This window comes from Scyliorhinus canicula, chromosome 6 (assembly GCF_902713615.1).
Source record: "Scyliorhinus canicula chromosome 6, sScyCan1.1, whole genome shotgun sequence".
In the NCBI taxonomy this organism is placed as follows: domain Eukaryota; kingdom Metazoa; phylum Chordata; class Chondrichthyes; order Carcharhiniformes; family Scyliorhinidae; genus Scyliorhinus; species Scyliorhinus canicula.
Genome location: NC_052151.1, coordinates 83864591 through 83881955, shown reverse-complemented (window position 1 = coordinate 83881955; position 17365 = coordinate 83864591). Strand labels below are relative to the sequence as shown.

At 44.4% G+C, this 17365-nt stretch overlaps 1 protein-coding gene across 5 annotated transcripts in view; it reads right to left on the bottom strand.

Moving 5' to 3' along the window:
* bach2b (BTB and CNC homology 1, basic leucine zipper transcription factor 2b) overlaps nt 1-17365 on the bottom strand; it is a 327096-nt gene that overhangs the window by 215339 nt on the left and 94392 nt on the right. Inside the window, exons 1-3 of one of the 5 annotated variants that reach the window (XM_038799587.1) lie at nt 8212-8249; nt 2460-2568; nt 1501-1647 (exon numbers count right to left, since the gene is read on the bottom strand). The exons of 1 other annotated variant lie outside the window; for it this stretch is intronic. In XM_038799587.1, coding sequence (XP_038655515.1) covers nt 1501-1572 — 72 coding nt within the window. In that variant the 5' untranslated portion in view covers nt 1573-1647; nt 2460-2568; nt 8212-8249. Of the gene's footprint in view, nt 1-1500; nt 1648-2459; nt 2569-4811; nt 4975-8211; nt 8250-17365 lie in introns of those variants that run through there. 3 more of the 5 variants (XM_038799591.1, XM_038799589.1, XM_038799588.1) reach the window with 3 other exon arrangements.

Here is a 17365-nt window from a genome sequence, read left to right as displayed (position 1 = left end):
GCCAACACCTGGTGGGCCCCTGATTTACGCTGGCCACGCCCACCCCTAAATGAGGTGTCCAGGGGACAATCTGGGTGGGCTCCCAGATGGCCAGAGGCTCCCAGAGCATTCACAGGGCACAGGCAGCACTCAGCAGTGTGAGCAGCCAGGAGTCTATAATTACCACCAGAGGGATGCTTTTAAAACACGTACTGCAGAATTGGCGGTCTGAGCCAGGCTACTCTGATCCCAAGGTGGACACCCCGCCAGTCCATGGACTTTGCGCCAAGTTGCTGTACCTGGCCCGGGCAGCCACCCCCCAGCAAGGTCAACAGGTTTTGAGGGTTTTTCACAGTTTTTTCAGCCTCATACCCCCTCCTCCGCAGTCATGGCATCCAGACCCCACATGTAAAAACCTTTTCACGCTGTGACCTTGCCTAAAAGGGTGAAACTTCGCAGAAGGGTGGAGCATCAAGTATCCAAGCTGCTAATAATATTGAAATATATGCAAAAGGTAGTTTTACATGGATCTGCCGATGCGGGGTACAAACAGTGATATCGCCTCGTCGCCAGCGAGGAACGGCAAGCCTTTGTCATCGGTGCGAGGCATAAACCTCAATGTTTTGATTACCCACAATTCTCCGACCTATCACAATTCATGCTTCTAATATCACGAGATGGATAATCCAGACCCTGGCCTCAACAAGCGGAGACAAGGCATGATAGCCACTCCGAGGCCATCGGAGCTCCCCAGGGTGGTCAGGGACAGGGCAGTACCCTGGCACTCCCCCGGCACATAAGCACCCTAGCAGTGCCAACTTGGCACCTTGACAGTGACAGGTTGGCACTGCCTGGGTGCCTGTTTAACACTGCCAGGGTGCCAGGTTGGCACTGCCAATGGTCAGGACCTGAGGAGGCCCATGCCCATGAAAAAAAGGCGGAAGAGGGGATTATTAAGGGTTGGAGGTTAAAGGAGTATGAAGGGGCATTATAAAGGTTGGGAGATGAAGAGGGGTCCTGATGGTGGTGCCTGAAAGAGGGGCTCCTCAGTGGCCCGATAGCTGGGTGAGCCAATGTCTGCAGGGGGCGGGGAATTATCCGTGGGTGAGGGGTGTGGGAACCCTCAATCCCACCTAGCGATTGGGGCACCCTTTAAAAACAGCGCCCCAATCTCTAAGAAGCTGGTCACGTCGGCGAGTTCAGCTCCCTGCTGTCGAAAAACGTTCTAAGTGTGGGCTAGGCGGGTAAAAAAAACTCCATAAGGCCCAAAAAAAATGACTCAGCGCGGGTGAATCCAGGTCTCGTTCTCAGCCAAAACGCCGGGAGGAAACACCCCGCCAAATTCACCTGAAGTGACTTGGGTGAATCGGGCCCAGGTTTATTAAAAATAAAATCTTCTGAACCACATGTCCCTGTTGACCTCCAGCAGCGTGATACAATCACTGCTGATCTTGCTATCCCAGTACATGAGTGCAAACATTCATCAGACATAACTCATCGGCATTTTGTGATAAGAAATACCTGACTTTGTCCTGTTTGCTGTGCAAGTTCACTAAGTTTGTTCATTCTATTCCATTCACTGATTTGCTCCATTACATTCTAAGAGTCCACATCGTCAGTGAATCAATTAAGTCCAGATCACTTATTCCTGTCAGATCTTCCTCATATCTGCACAGCAATAAACAGATTTTAAACCAAAAGAACCGCAATTCAGCAAATCACATCTTGCATCCTTTTATTCATTTTACTGGCCGATTTTCAACAGAAGCGTAGTATTCGTTTTAGATAAGGATACACTCACAGCTAAAATGATACTGGCGATAACAGATTGCTTTAAGCAATTTGAGCTGCATACTTTAATTTGCACTAAGCTTCCCCACTGGTACAACAACTTAATTCAGGCAGCAACTAATGTATACAGGCTAGTCAAGTTCAGATTCGATCCTCCGTTCATGATAAGTTAGGTTAGCTCCAAAGGTAAAGTGGTAAAGCGGATCTTCTTGTGGATGTCGTTATGTTTTAGGTGTGAATCAGGGCACAGGGGTAAAAACTTGGCCAGAATATGAAAATCATGGCTCTAGGCTAACCATTGGCACAAGGTAATAACTTGCTATTTTTCACTACATCTTTAATACTTGCATAAACTATGCATTTTGATTTGAAAAAATTATTGTCCACTTCTGCCCAGTGTTGATAACCAGATTTTAATGCCATTCATCCCACATTCAATCCTGTGATTGTCCATCAAGTACAGTTCCAGAGGTCAAGTTGTGAACACGGAAATGCACATTAAACTTTCAGGGTGGTATTTTTTCTGCTGCTTTCAGAAACAAATGTTCATATAATATTGATGTTTCTGTAAGTTTGCAATGTTAAACTTTATGTTATAAACAGAACAGAGGAAAAAAGTGCATCACAAGGCCATTAAAAGTCCAAATAATACATCTCATTATAGTTTTCCGAACAAATGAATCACCTACCCCGAGGGCTGAATAGTTGCTACATTCTGAGTGCATATTTAACAGTCCATTACCCCACCTCCAATGGGCCTTCACTCCAGCATAAAATTGACTCCGCTTCCAATTTATCCTGTACAAAGAGAATACTAGAGTTAAAAACAGTTAGAGAGAAGACCACATTAGCCTGTCTGGATGGATAGTCTCACAAAATAGAGGAGAACACATGAAGCCTTTCTTACTCTTCTTCCAATCAGTACCTTTTCATTCAACTTGTAAAGATCCCAGCAATTCAGCTACTGAATGAATTATTTGAATTAATACATTTCTTCCAAAAATGCTCATGAGGCTTCCATTAAATCTCTTTTGCCTATATAAAGAAATATTTCCCTACTTTTTGATTACATATGTGTTACAAGCAATATTTGGCCAAAGGGACAAGCAGTGGTAAATTATAGGATTCTTTGTACTCACATTTCCAAAAGGTACTGCACCAAGTTCAAGATGAAGGGTTGCAAATTAAGCTCAAAGATATGGGGAATGCAAAGCAAAACTCCAGATCTGGATTTCCACCTACCCTCATTATGCATGCCTGGCTGAGAGCCCAGAACTGAAAAGGCAATCATTCAGCAGGGATTCTGGTCAGCTTGATTTACATCATTAAGTGGTTATAATAAGCTGCTCTTTCTGTGGTCTCTTTTGTCAATGTCTCAATATTTATTTGGACACAATTGAGAGGTGTGACGTGTTTGAAGCCTCTGTTATTGATACTTTCATGGCCTGACTAGTTAACAATTTTATGTGGATGTAGGAACAGTGGGCTGGATTCTCCGATCCTGCGGCTATGTCCGCAGGATCCATCTGGTCTTACTTCCAGAAAGTCGGCGCATCCGATTCTCCGTCTAGTGGGGGGCCAGCAGCCGCGCAGTGTAAGGCTTTACCTGCGGATACGACCGGAGAACAGCCGGATCCATGGCCGCGCAGTGGCCTGCGATGGCCACGCCGTACAACATGGCGCCGGCCACACGCAGACCTGACCTGCCAAAAACTGCTCCCCTGTAACCAGCCTCACCACGCCTGGACCACCCGCCACCAGTCCCCACCGAAGCCCCCCTGCCAGCGGAACGGCTCCCCCCCCCCCCGACTGTGGCAGCGCTGGACCCAGTCTGCAGCCGCCACGCGAGGTCCCCGAACGGTGTGAGCATACGCAACCCACACTGTGGGGGACTCGGCCCATCAGGGGAGGGCCTCAGGTGAGGTCCTGTGGCCACCCATAAGGCGGGTATGCTGTTTTTTGATGGGGTGGAGCATCGCCCCCGACTCCAGCATAAACGGGGATTCTCTGGCTGATCAGGGAACGCGATTTTGGCGTCAGCGATCAGAGACCCTGCCCTTGTGAAGTGAGGTGAGGGTCTCAAGGATCCCCTAATCAGTAGCATTTAAAAATGGCGCCCCAATCTCTTCCTGAACAGACGGGTGCAGGAAGTGAGGTAAGTGCGGCCTCAGCAGGGTGTGCCCCTCCCCAAAGCCCTGTTTGATAGCGGGGTCGTTGTCGGCACTGCGGGCTCCAAGAAACATCTATTATTTGCGCCGAAAATGGGACTCGTTTTTTGTTAAATCACGCCTGTTGAAACAGTACAGAGGATGTCCATTGAGAACAGGTTTTTACTTTTAAAGATGCCTTTTAAAATATTCAATAAATGCCTTTTCTTGCTCTTATTCTGGTTTACTTTCTCCCTATCCTGTTCTCCCAAGTGATGTTTTTGAATCAAATCTTTAGTTTGACCCCACCCCTGCTGTAAACTAGACATTACCTTATGCAAGTATGAATCTGCTGCATTCCTCTGTCTAGCTGCTGTTGAGTAAATTTTCTACGCTCCTCACACTGCCTGAGTGTGTTTTTTGTGTACATGATCTCACATGACTCAACAGATCCATCTTGAGTAGATCAGGCCAAGTTCAGTGCCTTCCCAGGAAGGAAGAGAAGAGTTACTTTGTAAAGAGACCTGAAGCAAAGCCCTTTTGCTGGCTCAAATTACCCACTTGTCAGGCCTGATGGATTTGGCTAAAAATAAAAGGAAACGGGCTGAGAGAAGCAGATGAATGAGCTCAGCAGTTCCTTAAATAGGCCGTGCCACTTCTCCAGTTCAAATGCAACGATCTCTGAATACGACCTCTTATGTTGTACTTGTACGGTTACTGACACAGAGGTAACAATCGCATAAGTTGTGCTTGCCTGAACCTTAATTAAATCAAACAGCTCCAAAATAAAATAGTTTGTGCTAATTATAGAAATAAAACATTTAATTAATGCTGAAGTCTTTTTGGATTGGAGAACACAAACAAAATAAAACACAATTTTGCAATCATACCTACCCAATGCGTTCAAACCAAAAGTAAGCACAAGATTTGCGTTTAGGACACAACGATTCAAGTTCCTGACACTGAAACGGGATGTAAGGATTACAAACCTAGATCTGTAAGCACTTTTTTCTGTTAGAAACATGTGCCATATGTTTAGCTTTTCCACAGGCCATACGGGTGCTTCAAGATACCATCTGGATCCTATATGCAATGATAACTGTACTTCCCCAAGCAGCAATAAAATCTTGGCATGATTATCCCTCTAATTCCTACGCTCCCAAAGCAAACCTCACCTCACCTAATATGAAACTAGACACATTTTTTTTCTTAATTATTCAGACAGGCAAGGAACCTTTCTAATGTAGCGCAGAGAATACGAAGAGGTAGACTGCATCAGAAAGGACATAAACTCACAGACATGATCAGGCAATGAACAGGAGCTAAGAACAACACAGCACATGTCCACAGTTTAAAAATAAACAAGCTACACTAACGTTTGAATCCTTATATCATTCTTGCAGTGTTAGTCACAGCATAACAAAAGCCCTCTTTAAATTGGAAGGTTCTGATGTGAACAAAGAAAGATATTGGGCGCGATCTAATGGGAAAAACAGAGTCAAAGGCGGGAAACACCCCGTTATGAAACGGGACTCCCTTTTTTTCCTGGCCTCGACAAGGAACCCCCCCCCCCAACTGAGGCCTCACTTACCTTCAGTTCAGCTCAGCTCATCAGTACAGGAAGAGGTCGGGGCGCCAATTTTAAATGCTGCCCCAACCTCTTGACCCCCCCATCGGACACTACCATCACAGCCTCTCACACCCCCCCTCCCACTACCAATGTGTTCTGGTCGTTATATAATAATAATCTTTTTATTGTCACAAGTATGAAGGGACTATGAAAAGCCCACATTCCGGCGCCTGTTTGGAATTGAACCCACACTGCTGGCCTTGTTCTGCATTACAAACCAGCTGTCTAGCCCTCTGAGCTAAACCGGCTCTATGCAATGACATTGCAACCACAATTTTTAATAAACAATACAAATACACGAAAGAGGCAGATGTTTTGGCCTTTGCTTCCCTGGTAGCCCAGAGACGGATAATACTTTTGGCATGGAGGGACTCAAAGCCCCCGAAGTCGGAGACCTGGCTATCGGACATGGCTAGCTTGCTCTGCATGGAGAAAATTAAGTTTGCCTCGAGAGGTTCACTGTTAGAGTTCACGCGGAGGTGGCAACCGTTCGTTGACTTCCTTGCGGCAAATTAATCATCAACAGGCCGGAGGGGCGGGGGGGGGGGGGGGGAGGGGTTTAGTTTAGATTAGAGTAGGGGGTCAATAAGGGTGGGACTTGTACGAAAGGTAAATGGCTTTTGCACTACGATTATGGTTTCATGTATATTGTCCATTTTATTGTTGTTCTTATACCAAAAATACCTCAATAAAATGTTTATTAAAAAAATATAAATACACCAAAAGCACAGCAATTCACCCAGCTCTTAGGTGAAGATAAATCCCCAAAAGTAAAATTATTACTTGTTCAGCATTTTAAGTCTTCTTCGTGAAATGCAGTAAATCTGGGCAGTTAACCATCCTAAAATAATACGGTTTAAAATCCTTGGTGCCGCTGGTATGACAAATCAGCTATTATGTCAATGAGTTCATAAGCTGGACCTCTGTTCCTTGCTTTATCTATCTATCAAACCCATGACTCTAATTAACGCAGCAGTTTAGTCAAAGGATGGCATAATTTTAGATTTTAAACATAGGTGAAGTCAGGATTTTGAACTTTGAGGATTGGTTTAAAGGATAAACCCATGAGCTTTTCAGAAATCGCAGGCCATCAGTTCAGTGTACCGAGTGTGAGTCACTAACACTTAGCACCACCAAATACGGGAGAAAATACATGAAGAAGGTGCAGTATGAGAACAGGCAGTTCACCCAGCAGTCCGTTTTAGCATTTACCATCCACAACAGTAAATAGCCACATAATCACATTTGCTCACCCTATTTCCATGTACTTTCATCACCTTTTCTTTGATCCACATATCCAAACTAATCTTGAAAGTTTACACTGCTACCTCCGAATATTATTTTTTCTGTAAATCAGTCTCTCCTTCTGCCTCCTTTCTTGAGTAGATCCGTCCCATGCCCCAACTTACATTGAATAACTGTTGGGGTCTAATTTTGGTGGTGTGCTCACAATAAGTTAGAAACACATTGTTTTATAAAAACCAAGAGCATTATACAATGTACCATTTGTCTACTAAAGTGCATAATTGGGTCTCTTTAAGGCTACCAAGCCTAAATAATGTACAGTTACATCTTGGTCAATTGCTTGTCAGATGATCCTGAGTCAAGTGCAGGCTATTTTGTACAGCTGGATAAGTATTCCTCGGAACTGTCAGATGTCTGGAAACCCCCAACTCCTTAAAGCCAAAGGAAACCGTAAGGTAATGACAGGCTTCATTTCTTTAGTTATACTTCCCTATCCCATCACAGCCATCCCCCACTTGCTTCCCCGAAATGTGATGTAATGTATGCCTTTAAAACGGGGATTGAATTACTTGTAAGTGCCTGGTTCAACTGCCCACCCTCTAACCCATCTTTTATATCATGTTTGGTGTAGTCTCACCATGTCACTGTCATAAAGGACAAACTAATATATTGATCTATGAGTGAATTAAAGTCAGATAGGTAAACATGTTGAGGTCATGATTTATTTTCCGGCAAGACTTGCACAATTAGAATATTTAATTTACTGTCAGGGTCCTGTTGACTCAGCTATTTTGCTCCCATAATCAAAATAAATCATCAGCCTTAACTATATTTGGTGAAAATTCTCCAAAATCCTTTCTTGACCTTTGCAGAAAGGGAACTTTAGATTTAAAAAGTCCCACTGTTACCAGTGGTTAATCAACACTGGGCTTGTGATGTAAAACAATCAAGGGGATAATAAAACAACACACGTGAACTTTTAGTTTAAGTTGAGCTTCAAACATTTTCCCTGAAAGACCTCCATAAGAGAACTACTGAAGCATTTTATACCTTATTACCAGTAAACGCATTGAAATAGAGCTTTCTCCAGATATGACACAAATGAGTTTGCAGCTTATACCAGCAACAAGAGTGCAGAGCAATAAGAGAATCAAAACAAAATATTTGGTTGTATAAATTCCCAGGTGCACTCGGAGGATGGCTGATATGAAGAACAAAATACAACAGTCAAACTCTCAATGTCACATATCTAAACAAGTAATGATCATCATCATGCAGAAGCATTTTTCCAGACTCCCGCCACCACATGACAAAAGGATCAGTAAACTGATTTTTGAATTCAAATTGTTTACAGCGCAAGGAAAGGCCTAACATCCGAAAAGATAGATTGACGCTGATCTTTCTACAACCGTAACTCACCCAGGTTCGCATTCAGTTGTCCAACTGCCCTCCTTATCTTCAAACTCTACCATCTGCCTGGTCGGTTTTATCGCTGTTTGAGCAAAGAAATGTCCTTAATACCTATCCCACTTGATAGTACCTACACCTCAATCACTCCCCCTTTTTTAATTTCAGACTATACAACCGAAGCATATCTAATCACTTCTTTACAGTGAATTTACTTTACGCCTGGAATTATTTGGGCTGCTCTTCTGTGCACACTATCAAATATATTACACGCAGGTTACTTTCAATACCCGATGACCAAAACTGCTTACAGTTATGAGGACTAAGCATAACCTCTTGTCAATTAGGACTCTTCCGTCTCAGCTGTGCGTTTTAATATTTTGTTGATTTTCTACAATGTCTTAGCATTGGCAATACCAAGTCCACCGTTACCCCGGCTTTCTTTTCAATTTCATGCTGCACTTATTCCCTTCATTACATATAGAACATAGAACAGTACAGCACAGAACAGGCCCTTCGGCCCTCGATGTTGTGCCGAGCAATGATCACCCTACTTAAACCCACGTAACCCGTAACCCAACAATCCCCCCATTAACCTTACACTACGGGCAATTTAGCATGGCCAATCCACCTAACCCGCACATCTTTGGACTGTGGGAGGAAACCGGAGCACCCGGAGAAAACCCACGCACACACGGGGAGGACGTGCAGACTCCACACAGACAGTGACCCAGCCGGGAATCGAACCTGGGACCCTGGAGCTGTGAAGCATTGATGCTAACCACCATGCTACCGTGCGATCTGGTTTGTTATTCAAGCATTATCCAGTACAGAATTGTTGATATTAAGTTTAATTTTCTTATTCCCCTCCCCATACAAAATTTATTTCAATACATCTGGACATCATTAACTGCCCCCCCGCTATCCCTGCTGCTCCTTCTATTTTGTTTGTCTGTAATTTTAATAAAGTTACCATTAGTTTATGCATCAGAGTGATTTATACGGATCAGAAAGAAAAAAGTTTCAAGCAGGTCCATGAGCACTCTCTTTGCCCTAAGTATTATCCTCATTATAAATCTATGTAAGTGTCAGCCATGCCTTTGTCTGGCACTCTTGCAGTTGAGCCAATGGTTGTAGATTCAAGTTCTGCTCCAGAGACTTGGGGCACCATTTAATGGAGGAGGAAAATAGCCCCTTTTGGGCGCATTTAGCAGGATGTTTCAGCTCCTGCAGTGCCGAAAAGGACTCGGCGAGGAAAGCACCACCGAGGCAGCACTTACACTCATTTCCTGCACAAACAGCTCAGCTCATCAATATAGGAGGAGATTGGGGAAATGCCTTCCCAATCTCTCAACCCCCTAGCGCGATCTCCAGACCCCCCCCCCCCCCCCCCCCCCCCCCGCAAACTGTCTAACTCACCATTTAGGGAGTCCTCGAATCCCCCTAACTCCCCCTTATACAGACAGGGCACCCCTGAGCCCTGGCAGTGCCTCAGCCAGCCTGGCAGAGCCACCCATGTGGCTCTGCCATGGTATCAGGCTGGGAGTGCCTAGCTGCTCGGGTGACTCGGAAGGGTAACATCATGGGCCAGAGCCTAACCACCTGGGGGCCTCTGATCTCCTGGGAACACCCCCCCTTCCCTGCCCCCAGGTGCTGCTATGCCTGGTCCATGTTTGTGTGGACCAGAGTTAATCGACGCCACAGCTAGGTCTCCGAGGCACAGGCGTTCAATCCTGGACCTTGGGAGACTCCGGCGCAAACCTAGTTAAGTGAGCTTAACTGCACACTTAAATATGCAAATCTAGATCCCACCCTTTGGGGGAAGAGATCTAGATCGCGACATCTCGCGAGATGTCCTGAGCATCACGAATGTCATTTACCAGCCTCGTCGCATCACCGAGTCTGGTGCCACGAGGCCGTAAGATCACGGCCTTGAGCACAAAACCTAAGTTGACTCTTTCACGTAATACTGAGACTTTGCCGTATTGTCACTGCTACAGTTTACATAGATACATAGAAGATAGGAGCAGGAGGAGGCCTTTTGGCCCTTCGAACCTGCTCCACCATTCATCATGATCATGGCTGATCATCCAACTCAATAGCCTAATCTTGCTTTCTCCCCATAGCCTTTGATCCCATTCTCCCCAAGTGCTATATCCAGCCGCCTCTTGGATATATTCAAAGTTTTAGCATCAATTACTTCCTGTGGTAATGAATTCCACAGGCTCACCAATCTGTGTGAAGAAATGGTTTACCCTGAATCCTCAGGCTGTGACCCCTGGTTCTGGACACAGCTATCAATGGTAACATCTTCCCTGCATCTACCCTGTCTAGTCCTGTTAGAATTTTATAAGTCTCTATGAGATTGCCCCTCACTCTTCTGAACTCCAGCGAGAACAATCCCAACCTAGTCAATCTCTCCTCATATTACAGTTCCACCACCCCTGGAATCAGTCTGGTAAACCTTTGCTGCTCTCCCTCGGGAGCAAGAACATCCTTCCTCAGGGAAGGAGACCAAAACTGCACACAATACTCCAAGTGTGGTCTCACTAAGGCCCTGTACAATTGCAGCAACACATCCCTGCTTCTATACTCGAAACTTCTTGCAATGAAGGCCAACATACCATTAGACTTCTTTACCGTCTGCTGCACCTGCATGCTTACCTTCAGCGACTGGTGCACAAGGACACCCAGGTCCCGCTGCACACTCCCCTCTCCCAATTTACAACCATTCAGGTAGTAATCTGCTTTCCTGTTATTGCTTCCAAAGTGAATAACCTCACACTTATCCAAATTATACTGCATCTGCCATTGGTTTGCCCACTCGCCCAACCTGTCCAGATCTTTCTGTAGGATCCCTGCATCCTCGTCACAATTCACCCTCCCACCTAATTTGGTATCATCTGCAAACTTTGAGATGTTACATTTTGTTCCCTGATCCAAATCATTAATATATATTGTGAATAGCTGGGGTCCCAACACCGATCCCGGTGGTACCGCACTGGTTACTGCCTGCCAATTTGAAAAGGACCCATTAATCCGTACTCTTTGTTTCCTCTCTGCCAACCAGTTTTCTATCCACCTCAATACATTCCCCCCAATCCCATGCTCTTTAATCTTGCACAATAATCTCTTATGCGGGACTTTGTCAAATGCCTTCTGAAAGTCCAAATATATCACATCGACTGGCTCCCCCTTGTTGACTGTACTGGTTACCTCTGCAAAGAATTCTAACAGATTTGTCAAGCATGATTTTCCCTTGATAAATCAATGCTGACTCTGACTGATCCTGCCACTGCTTTCTAAAAGTTCCGCTATAAAGTCCTTGATAATGGATTCAAGCATTCCCCCACTACCGATGTTAGGCTTACTGGTCTATAATTCCCTGCTTTCTCTCTACCTCCCTTTTTGAATAAGGGAGTGACATGAGCTACCCTCCAATCTGCAGGGACAGTTCCAGAGTCTATAGAATCCCGGAAGATGACCACCAATGCATCCACTATTTCCAGAGCCACCTCCTTAAGCACTCTGGGATGCAGATTCTCAGGCCCCAGGGATTTATCTGCCTTCAATCCCATCAGTTTTCCCAGCACCATTTCTCTACTAATGTTGATCTCCCTCAGTTCTTCCCTTTCACTAATCCTTTCATTCTCCAACATTTCTGGGAGCCGATTTGTGTCCTCATTTGTGAAGACAGAACCAAAGTATATTTTCAATTGCTCAGCCATTTCTTTGTCCCGTATTATGCATTCCCCTGTTTCTGTCTGTAGTGGGCCTACATTTCTCTTTAACAATCTTTCTCTTCATATATCTGTGGAAACTCTTAGTGTCAGTCTTTATGTTCCTGCAAGCTTCCTTTTGTACTGTACCTTTCCCCTTCTTAATCAATCCCTTCGTCCTTCTTTGATGAATTCTAAATTGCTCCCAATCTTCAGACCTATTATTTTTCTTGGCCAATCTGTATGCTTCTTCCTTGGATCAGATACTACAGTATTTCGAAGTTCCTTTGTAAGCCATGGATTGGCCCTCTTACCCCCTTTGCTTTTGTGCCAGACAGGAATGAACAGTTGCTGTAGTTCCTCCATACGTTCCTTGAATGTTTGCCATTGTCTATCCACTGTCATTCCTTTAAGTAACTCTCCCCAATATATCACGGTCAACTCACTCCTCATATCCTCATAGTTCCCTTTATAAGAATCAGCACCCTAGTCTCCGAATCAACTACTTCACTCTCCATCTTGATAATAAATTCTATCATGAGATGGTCGCTCATCCCCAAGGGGTCTCGTACAGCCAGACTGGCAATGATTCCCTTCTCATTACACAGTACCCAGTCTAAGATGGCCTGCTCTCTTGTTGGTTCCTCCACATATTGGTCAAGAAAACCATCCCATATACACTCCAGGAATTCCTTCTCTACGGCATTGTGGCTAATTTGATTTTCCCAGTCTATGTGAAGATTAAATTCACCCATGATCACCAATATTCACTTATTACACGCATCTCTAATTTCTTGTTTAATGCCATTCCCAACCTCACCAGAACAGCTTGGGGGTCTATATATGACACCCACTAATGTTTTTTGTCCCTCGGTATTTCTCAACTCTACCCATACAGATTCCACATTGTCAGAGCTCATATCCTTTCTCACTATTGTGTTAATTTCCTCTTTATCCAGCAGTGCCACGCCACCACCTTTTCTTTTATGCCTGTCCTTCCTAAATACTGAGAACCCTGGAACATTCAGTTCCCATCCCTGTTCACTCTGCAGCCATGTCTCCGTAATCCCAATTATATCATACCCATTGGGCCCGATTCTCCGCCCCCCACGACGGGTCGGAGAATAGCGGGAGGGCCTTCCCGACATTTTTTCCGCCCTCCCGCTATTCTCCCCCCCCCCCCCCCCGCCCAACTCCCAACACGAATCGCTGCCGCCGTTTTTTTACGGCCGGCAGCAATTCTCAGCTGTTCGGTGGGCCGAAGTCCCAGCCCTTTACGCTGTTTTTACGAACGGCAAACACACCTGGTCTGGCCGTTCGTAAAAACGGCGGGAACAACTCGCTTTTTATAACCATGGCACCGATTGGCACGGCAGTACCACGGCTGTGCCAAGGGTGCCATGGGCCCGCGATCGGTGGGCACCGATCGCGGGCAGCGGGCCCGATGCCCGCGCACTATTTCTCCTTCCGCCGCCCCGCAGTATCCATTCGCGGGGCGATTGAGGGGCATCCCGGCCCGCGCATGCGCGGGTTTCGCGCAAATACGCGATGACGTCATCCGCGCATGCGCGGGTTGGAGTCTTCCAATCCGCGCATGCGCGGCTGACGTCATATGACGCGTCAGCCGGCGCTAACTCCGGCAAGCGGGCTTAACGAAATTCGTTAAGCCCGTGATGCCGGAGCTTGCGGCGTCGGGCTGCTAGCCCCGACCGGGGACCAGAATCGGTTCCCGGTCGGGAAGGGGCGCGCTGGCGTCAAACCCGCCCGGGTTTGACGCCAGCCTTACGATTTCTCCCGTTTTGGGAGAATCGCGCCCATTATATCTATCTGCGCGATTAATTTATCCACTTTATTGCAAATGCTCCATGCATTAAGGCACAGAGCCTTTAAGTTTGTCTTTTTCACAATGCTTGTCTTGCTCCCAATACTTTTCTCTGCTGCCCTGTTTGAATTTTTCCCTTGGTTTCTCCACCTATCACTTTTCTTATTCACTTTTCTACCTGCTTTTGTCCTTGCTCCATCTTTCTCTGACACCTTGCGTAGGTTCCCATCCACCTGGCATTTTAATTTAAACCCTCCCCAACCGCTCTAGCAAACAGCCCCTCTAGGACATCAGTTCCAGTCCTGTCCAGGTGTAACCCGTCCAGTTTGTACAGGTCCCACCTCCCCCAGAACCGGTCCCAATGCCCCAGGAATCTGAAACCCTCCCCCTGACACCATCTCTTCAGCCACGTATTCATCCTATATAGCTTATCATTTCTACTCTGACTAGCACGTGGCACTGGTAGTAATCCTGAGATCACTACCTTTGAGGTCCGATTTCTTAACTTCCTTCCTAGCTGCCTGTATTCTGCTTTTTGGACCTCATGCCTTTTTTTTACCTATGCCGTTTCTACCGATGTATACCATGACCACTGGCTGTTCACCCTCCCCCTCCAGAATTGTTTGTTTGGATGGGATATTAAACTGAGGCTTCATTTGTCCTCTGGTGGTGCAGAAGATTATACGGTATCACTCCCTCAACCAACAGCACTGAAACAGATTATCTCGTCATTATCACAATGCTTGCTGTTTGATAGGACCTTTTTGTGGCCACCTGTGTATGTGTGTGGATATAGTCAAACTGGAATAAACTAGTTTTCAGTTGGATGCTTTGAATTCATGTGCTGCACATTGTCTGTCTCTTTTCTGTACTGCAGTTACATATCACAATTATTATCTAATCATTATCACAGCGTTTGTTGTTTGTGGGACCAAGCTATGTACAATTTATCGACAATACAATAATGACTAACCTTCAAATGTACTTTATGCGCTCAAGATGTCCTACGATCATGAAGATCATTATAAAAATGCATATATAAATGAAAGCCTTTTTTACTTATTCAATCCCATGGATTCCCGTGTTTAATTAATTTATTAGCTTCATTAAAAGACCTACATATGAAACCTTGTAGCAGACTTTCCAAAAACCCACAAAAATCGTCAGTTCCAATATTCACCCTATTTGTAACATTTTCAACTGGTGCGAAGGAGAACTGTCAACTGGGGTTCTTGTCTTCTTAATCCATGCTGGCGCTTTCTTTTAAGGTATTGCTGTATAAAAACAACTGAAGGTCAATCTTTACCTGCTGTTAAGCTAATATGCTAATGGATGTCTAGGTCAAGTACATCGGAACACACATTGAAACTTTAGGACAGGAAGCCGCTCTCCTTGTTGCAATTGAATTTTGACCCATATGAGGAGCTTTATACATTTATGTATTAGGGCACAAAAGGACATCAAGCATATAAATGCTAATCAATCTACCGACTGGTCGCATCTTCTGCTCACCTCTTGAGATGGTAAAAAAAGACATTGCGCAAATTTAGCAACCCTCTGCAAAAAATCCTCTCCAACCCTTCAGAAGCAATCAGACAAGTCCCAGGAGGCTTCCGACTATTTATTACCAAGGAATGATTTATTATTACCTTTCAAATAATGCAATGCCTCAATTTTGCAGATCCATCTAATGACTTCTTGAATCAGACTTTTCTATCTGTAGGACCCCATCACGTGCCAGTCCAAGAAACTAGGGGCCCCAAGAAACATCTATTTACGAGAAGCTGATTTTTAGCAATCCCTCTTCATACCATCCCCTTTACTATTCTGCATATGTCCTAACTTTTCCAACTAACATCCAGTGCAGCATTTTATCATTTCTAGAAGTCACTATAATGTACATCTACTGCAACTCTCTCTTGGCATGCATCTTTTCCCCTCAAAATATTTCAATCTATTTATCCTCCTTTTTGATTTTAAATAGAGGCTTCCTGGAATGATTTAGCACTGTTCCATGATTCTTTTATAGCTGTCGTCAGTGATGCAAATTTTCTTCCCTCATTTTCTTCAGCACCCTAGAAAATATTACATCTGCCTCAGGGTATTTGCTAGCCTGCGTCCCTTTAATTTATCATGTACCTCATTCTAATTGATTTTAAAATAATCTAGGATATTAGTTGTGCTACAATAATTAGACAGTGAGACAGTATTCTCTTCTTCAGTAAATTTGCACAAGTTTTTATCACGGATTTGAGTCTTCTTGGACAATAGCATTCACTAATGACTACATTACAAAAAACAAATGAATGGGTTATATATATTTAAGAGACTTTATTATTTTTGAATTACCCATGGAATGTCTTGATGTTAATGTATTTGCAAGAGCCCCCAATGAATAGTGCTCCTTAAAATGTCCCACTGTTGATTTTTTTTCTTTGTAATTGGTTTAATATCTGTTTAAATAAGCTGGTATTGCTATCTCTCCCTTCACCTCCATCCACATCCCCCAACCTTCACCACCCTTATCCACCAAATAAAAAAGGGAATTCATGACCACACGCTGGGGACTGTCTACATTTTCAAGTTGATATTGAATGTCAATGAAAGGTAATTAATTCCAATGGAAGTGAGAGTAGAAGAAGCACATCACATGGGAGTAAAGGAGAAGGAAAAATCACAAGTAGCCAAAACCAAAAATATTGATTTCTGGGAGGGAGGAAATCGGCATATCATTCTCACAATTGTGGTTAGTCAGCTCTCATATGTGAGTCATTGAGCGCTTGCTCATTAATTTCTCTTGGCCAATTCTCTTGATGTGGTCATTGGCACTCAAAGGAAATGTCTGTCACTCCGGAATTGTTACAAATAATTTATATTTGGAAAACGGCTATAGGGGGTGGCGTATTTAAAATATACAATCAGATTTGTTGTGGTTACTCATTGAAAAAAAAAATATATATATATATATAGAGCGAGAAAAAGAACCCGCAAGAGCAGAAGCAACTCCTGATTCTTACCCAAAGATCTAACCATTTGAAACTCTTCAGATGATTTAACAGGAACTTAATAGGAAGTGAAACTACTTATGTCCATACTTCCAGAGTTCGTGACTCAATAATCAAAATGTGTAGAGGCTTGCTGCATTCAAAGTTGTGTGTATATGTGTCAGTCTGAGTTTGAGTGGGATGGGGCTAGGCAGGTGTGCTTGTACCCGGGCGTGAAAGAGTTCTTCAATGAGACATCTTGAAAAAAAACTAACCCGTTGCTGTATTATTGAATCCTATGTTTTTACGATTTTATGATCCTTACAAAAAACACAGTTCGGGCGATTTATTTTTATACTTTATACGTTTACCTGAAAATTTGAAAAATAGAACAGCCAACGGGAGATGGTGGCATAATGGTAATGTCACTGAACGGCAGCACGGTAGCATTGTGGATAGCACAATTGCTTCACAGCTCCAGGGTCCCAGGTTCGATTCCGGCTTGGGTCACTGGTCTGTGCGGAGTCTGCACATCCTCCCAGTGTGTGCGTGGGTTTCCTCCGGGTGCTCCGGTTTCCTCCCACAGTCCAAAGATGTGCAGGTTGGGTGGATTGGCCATGATAAATTGCCCTTAGTGTCCA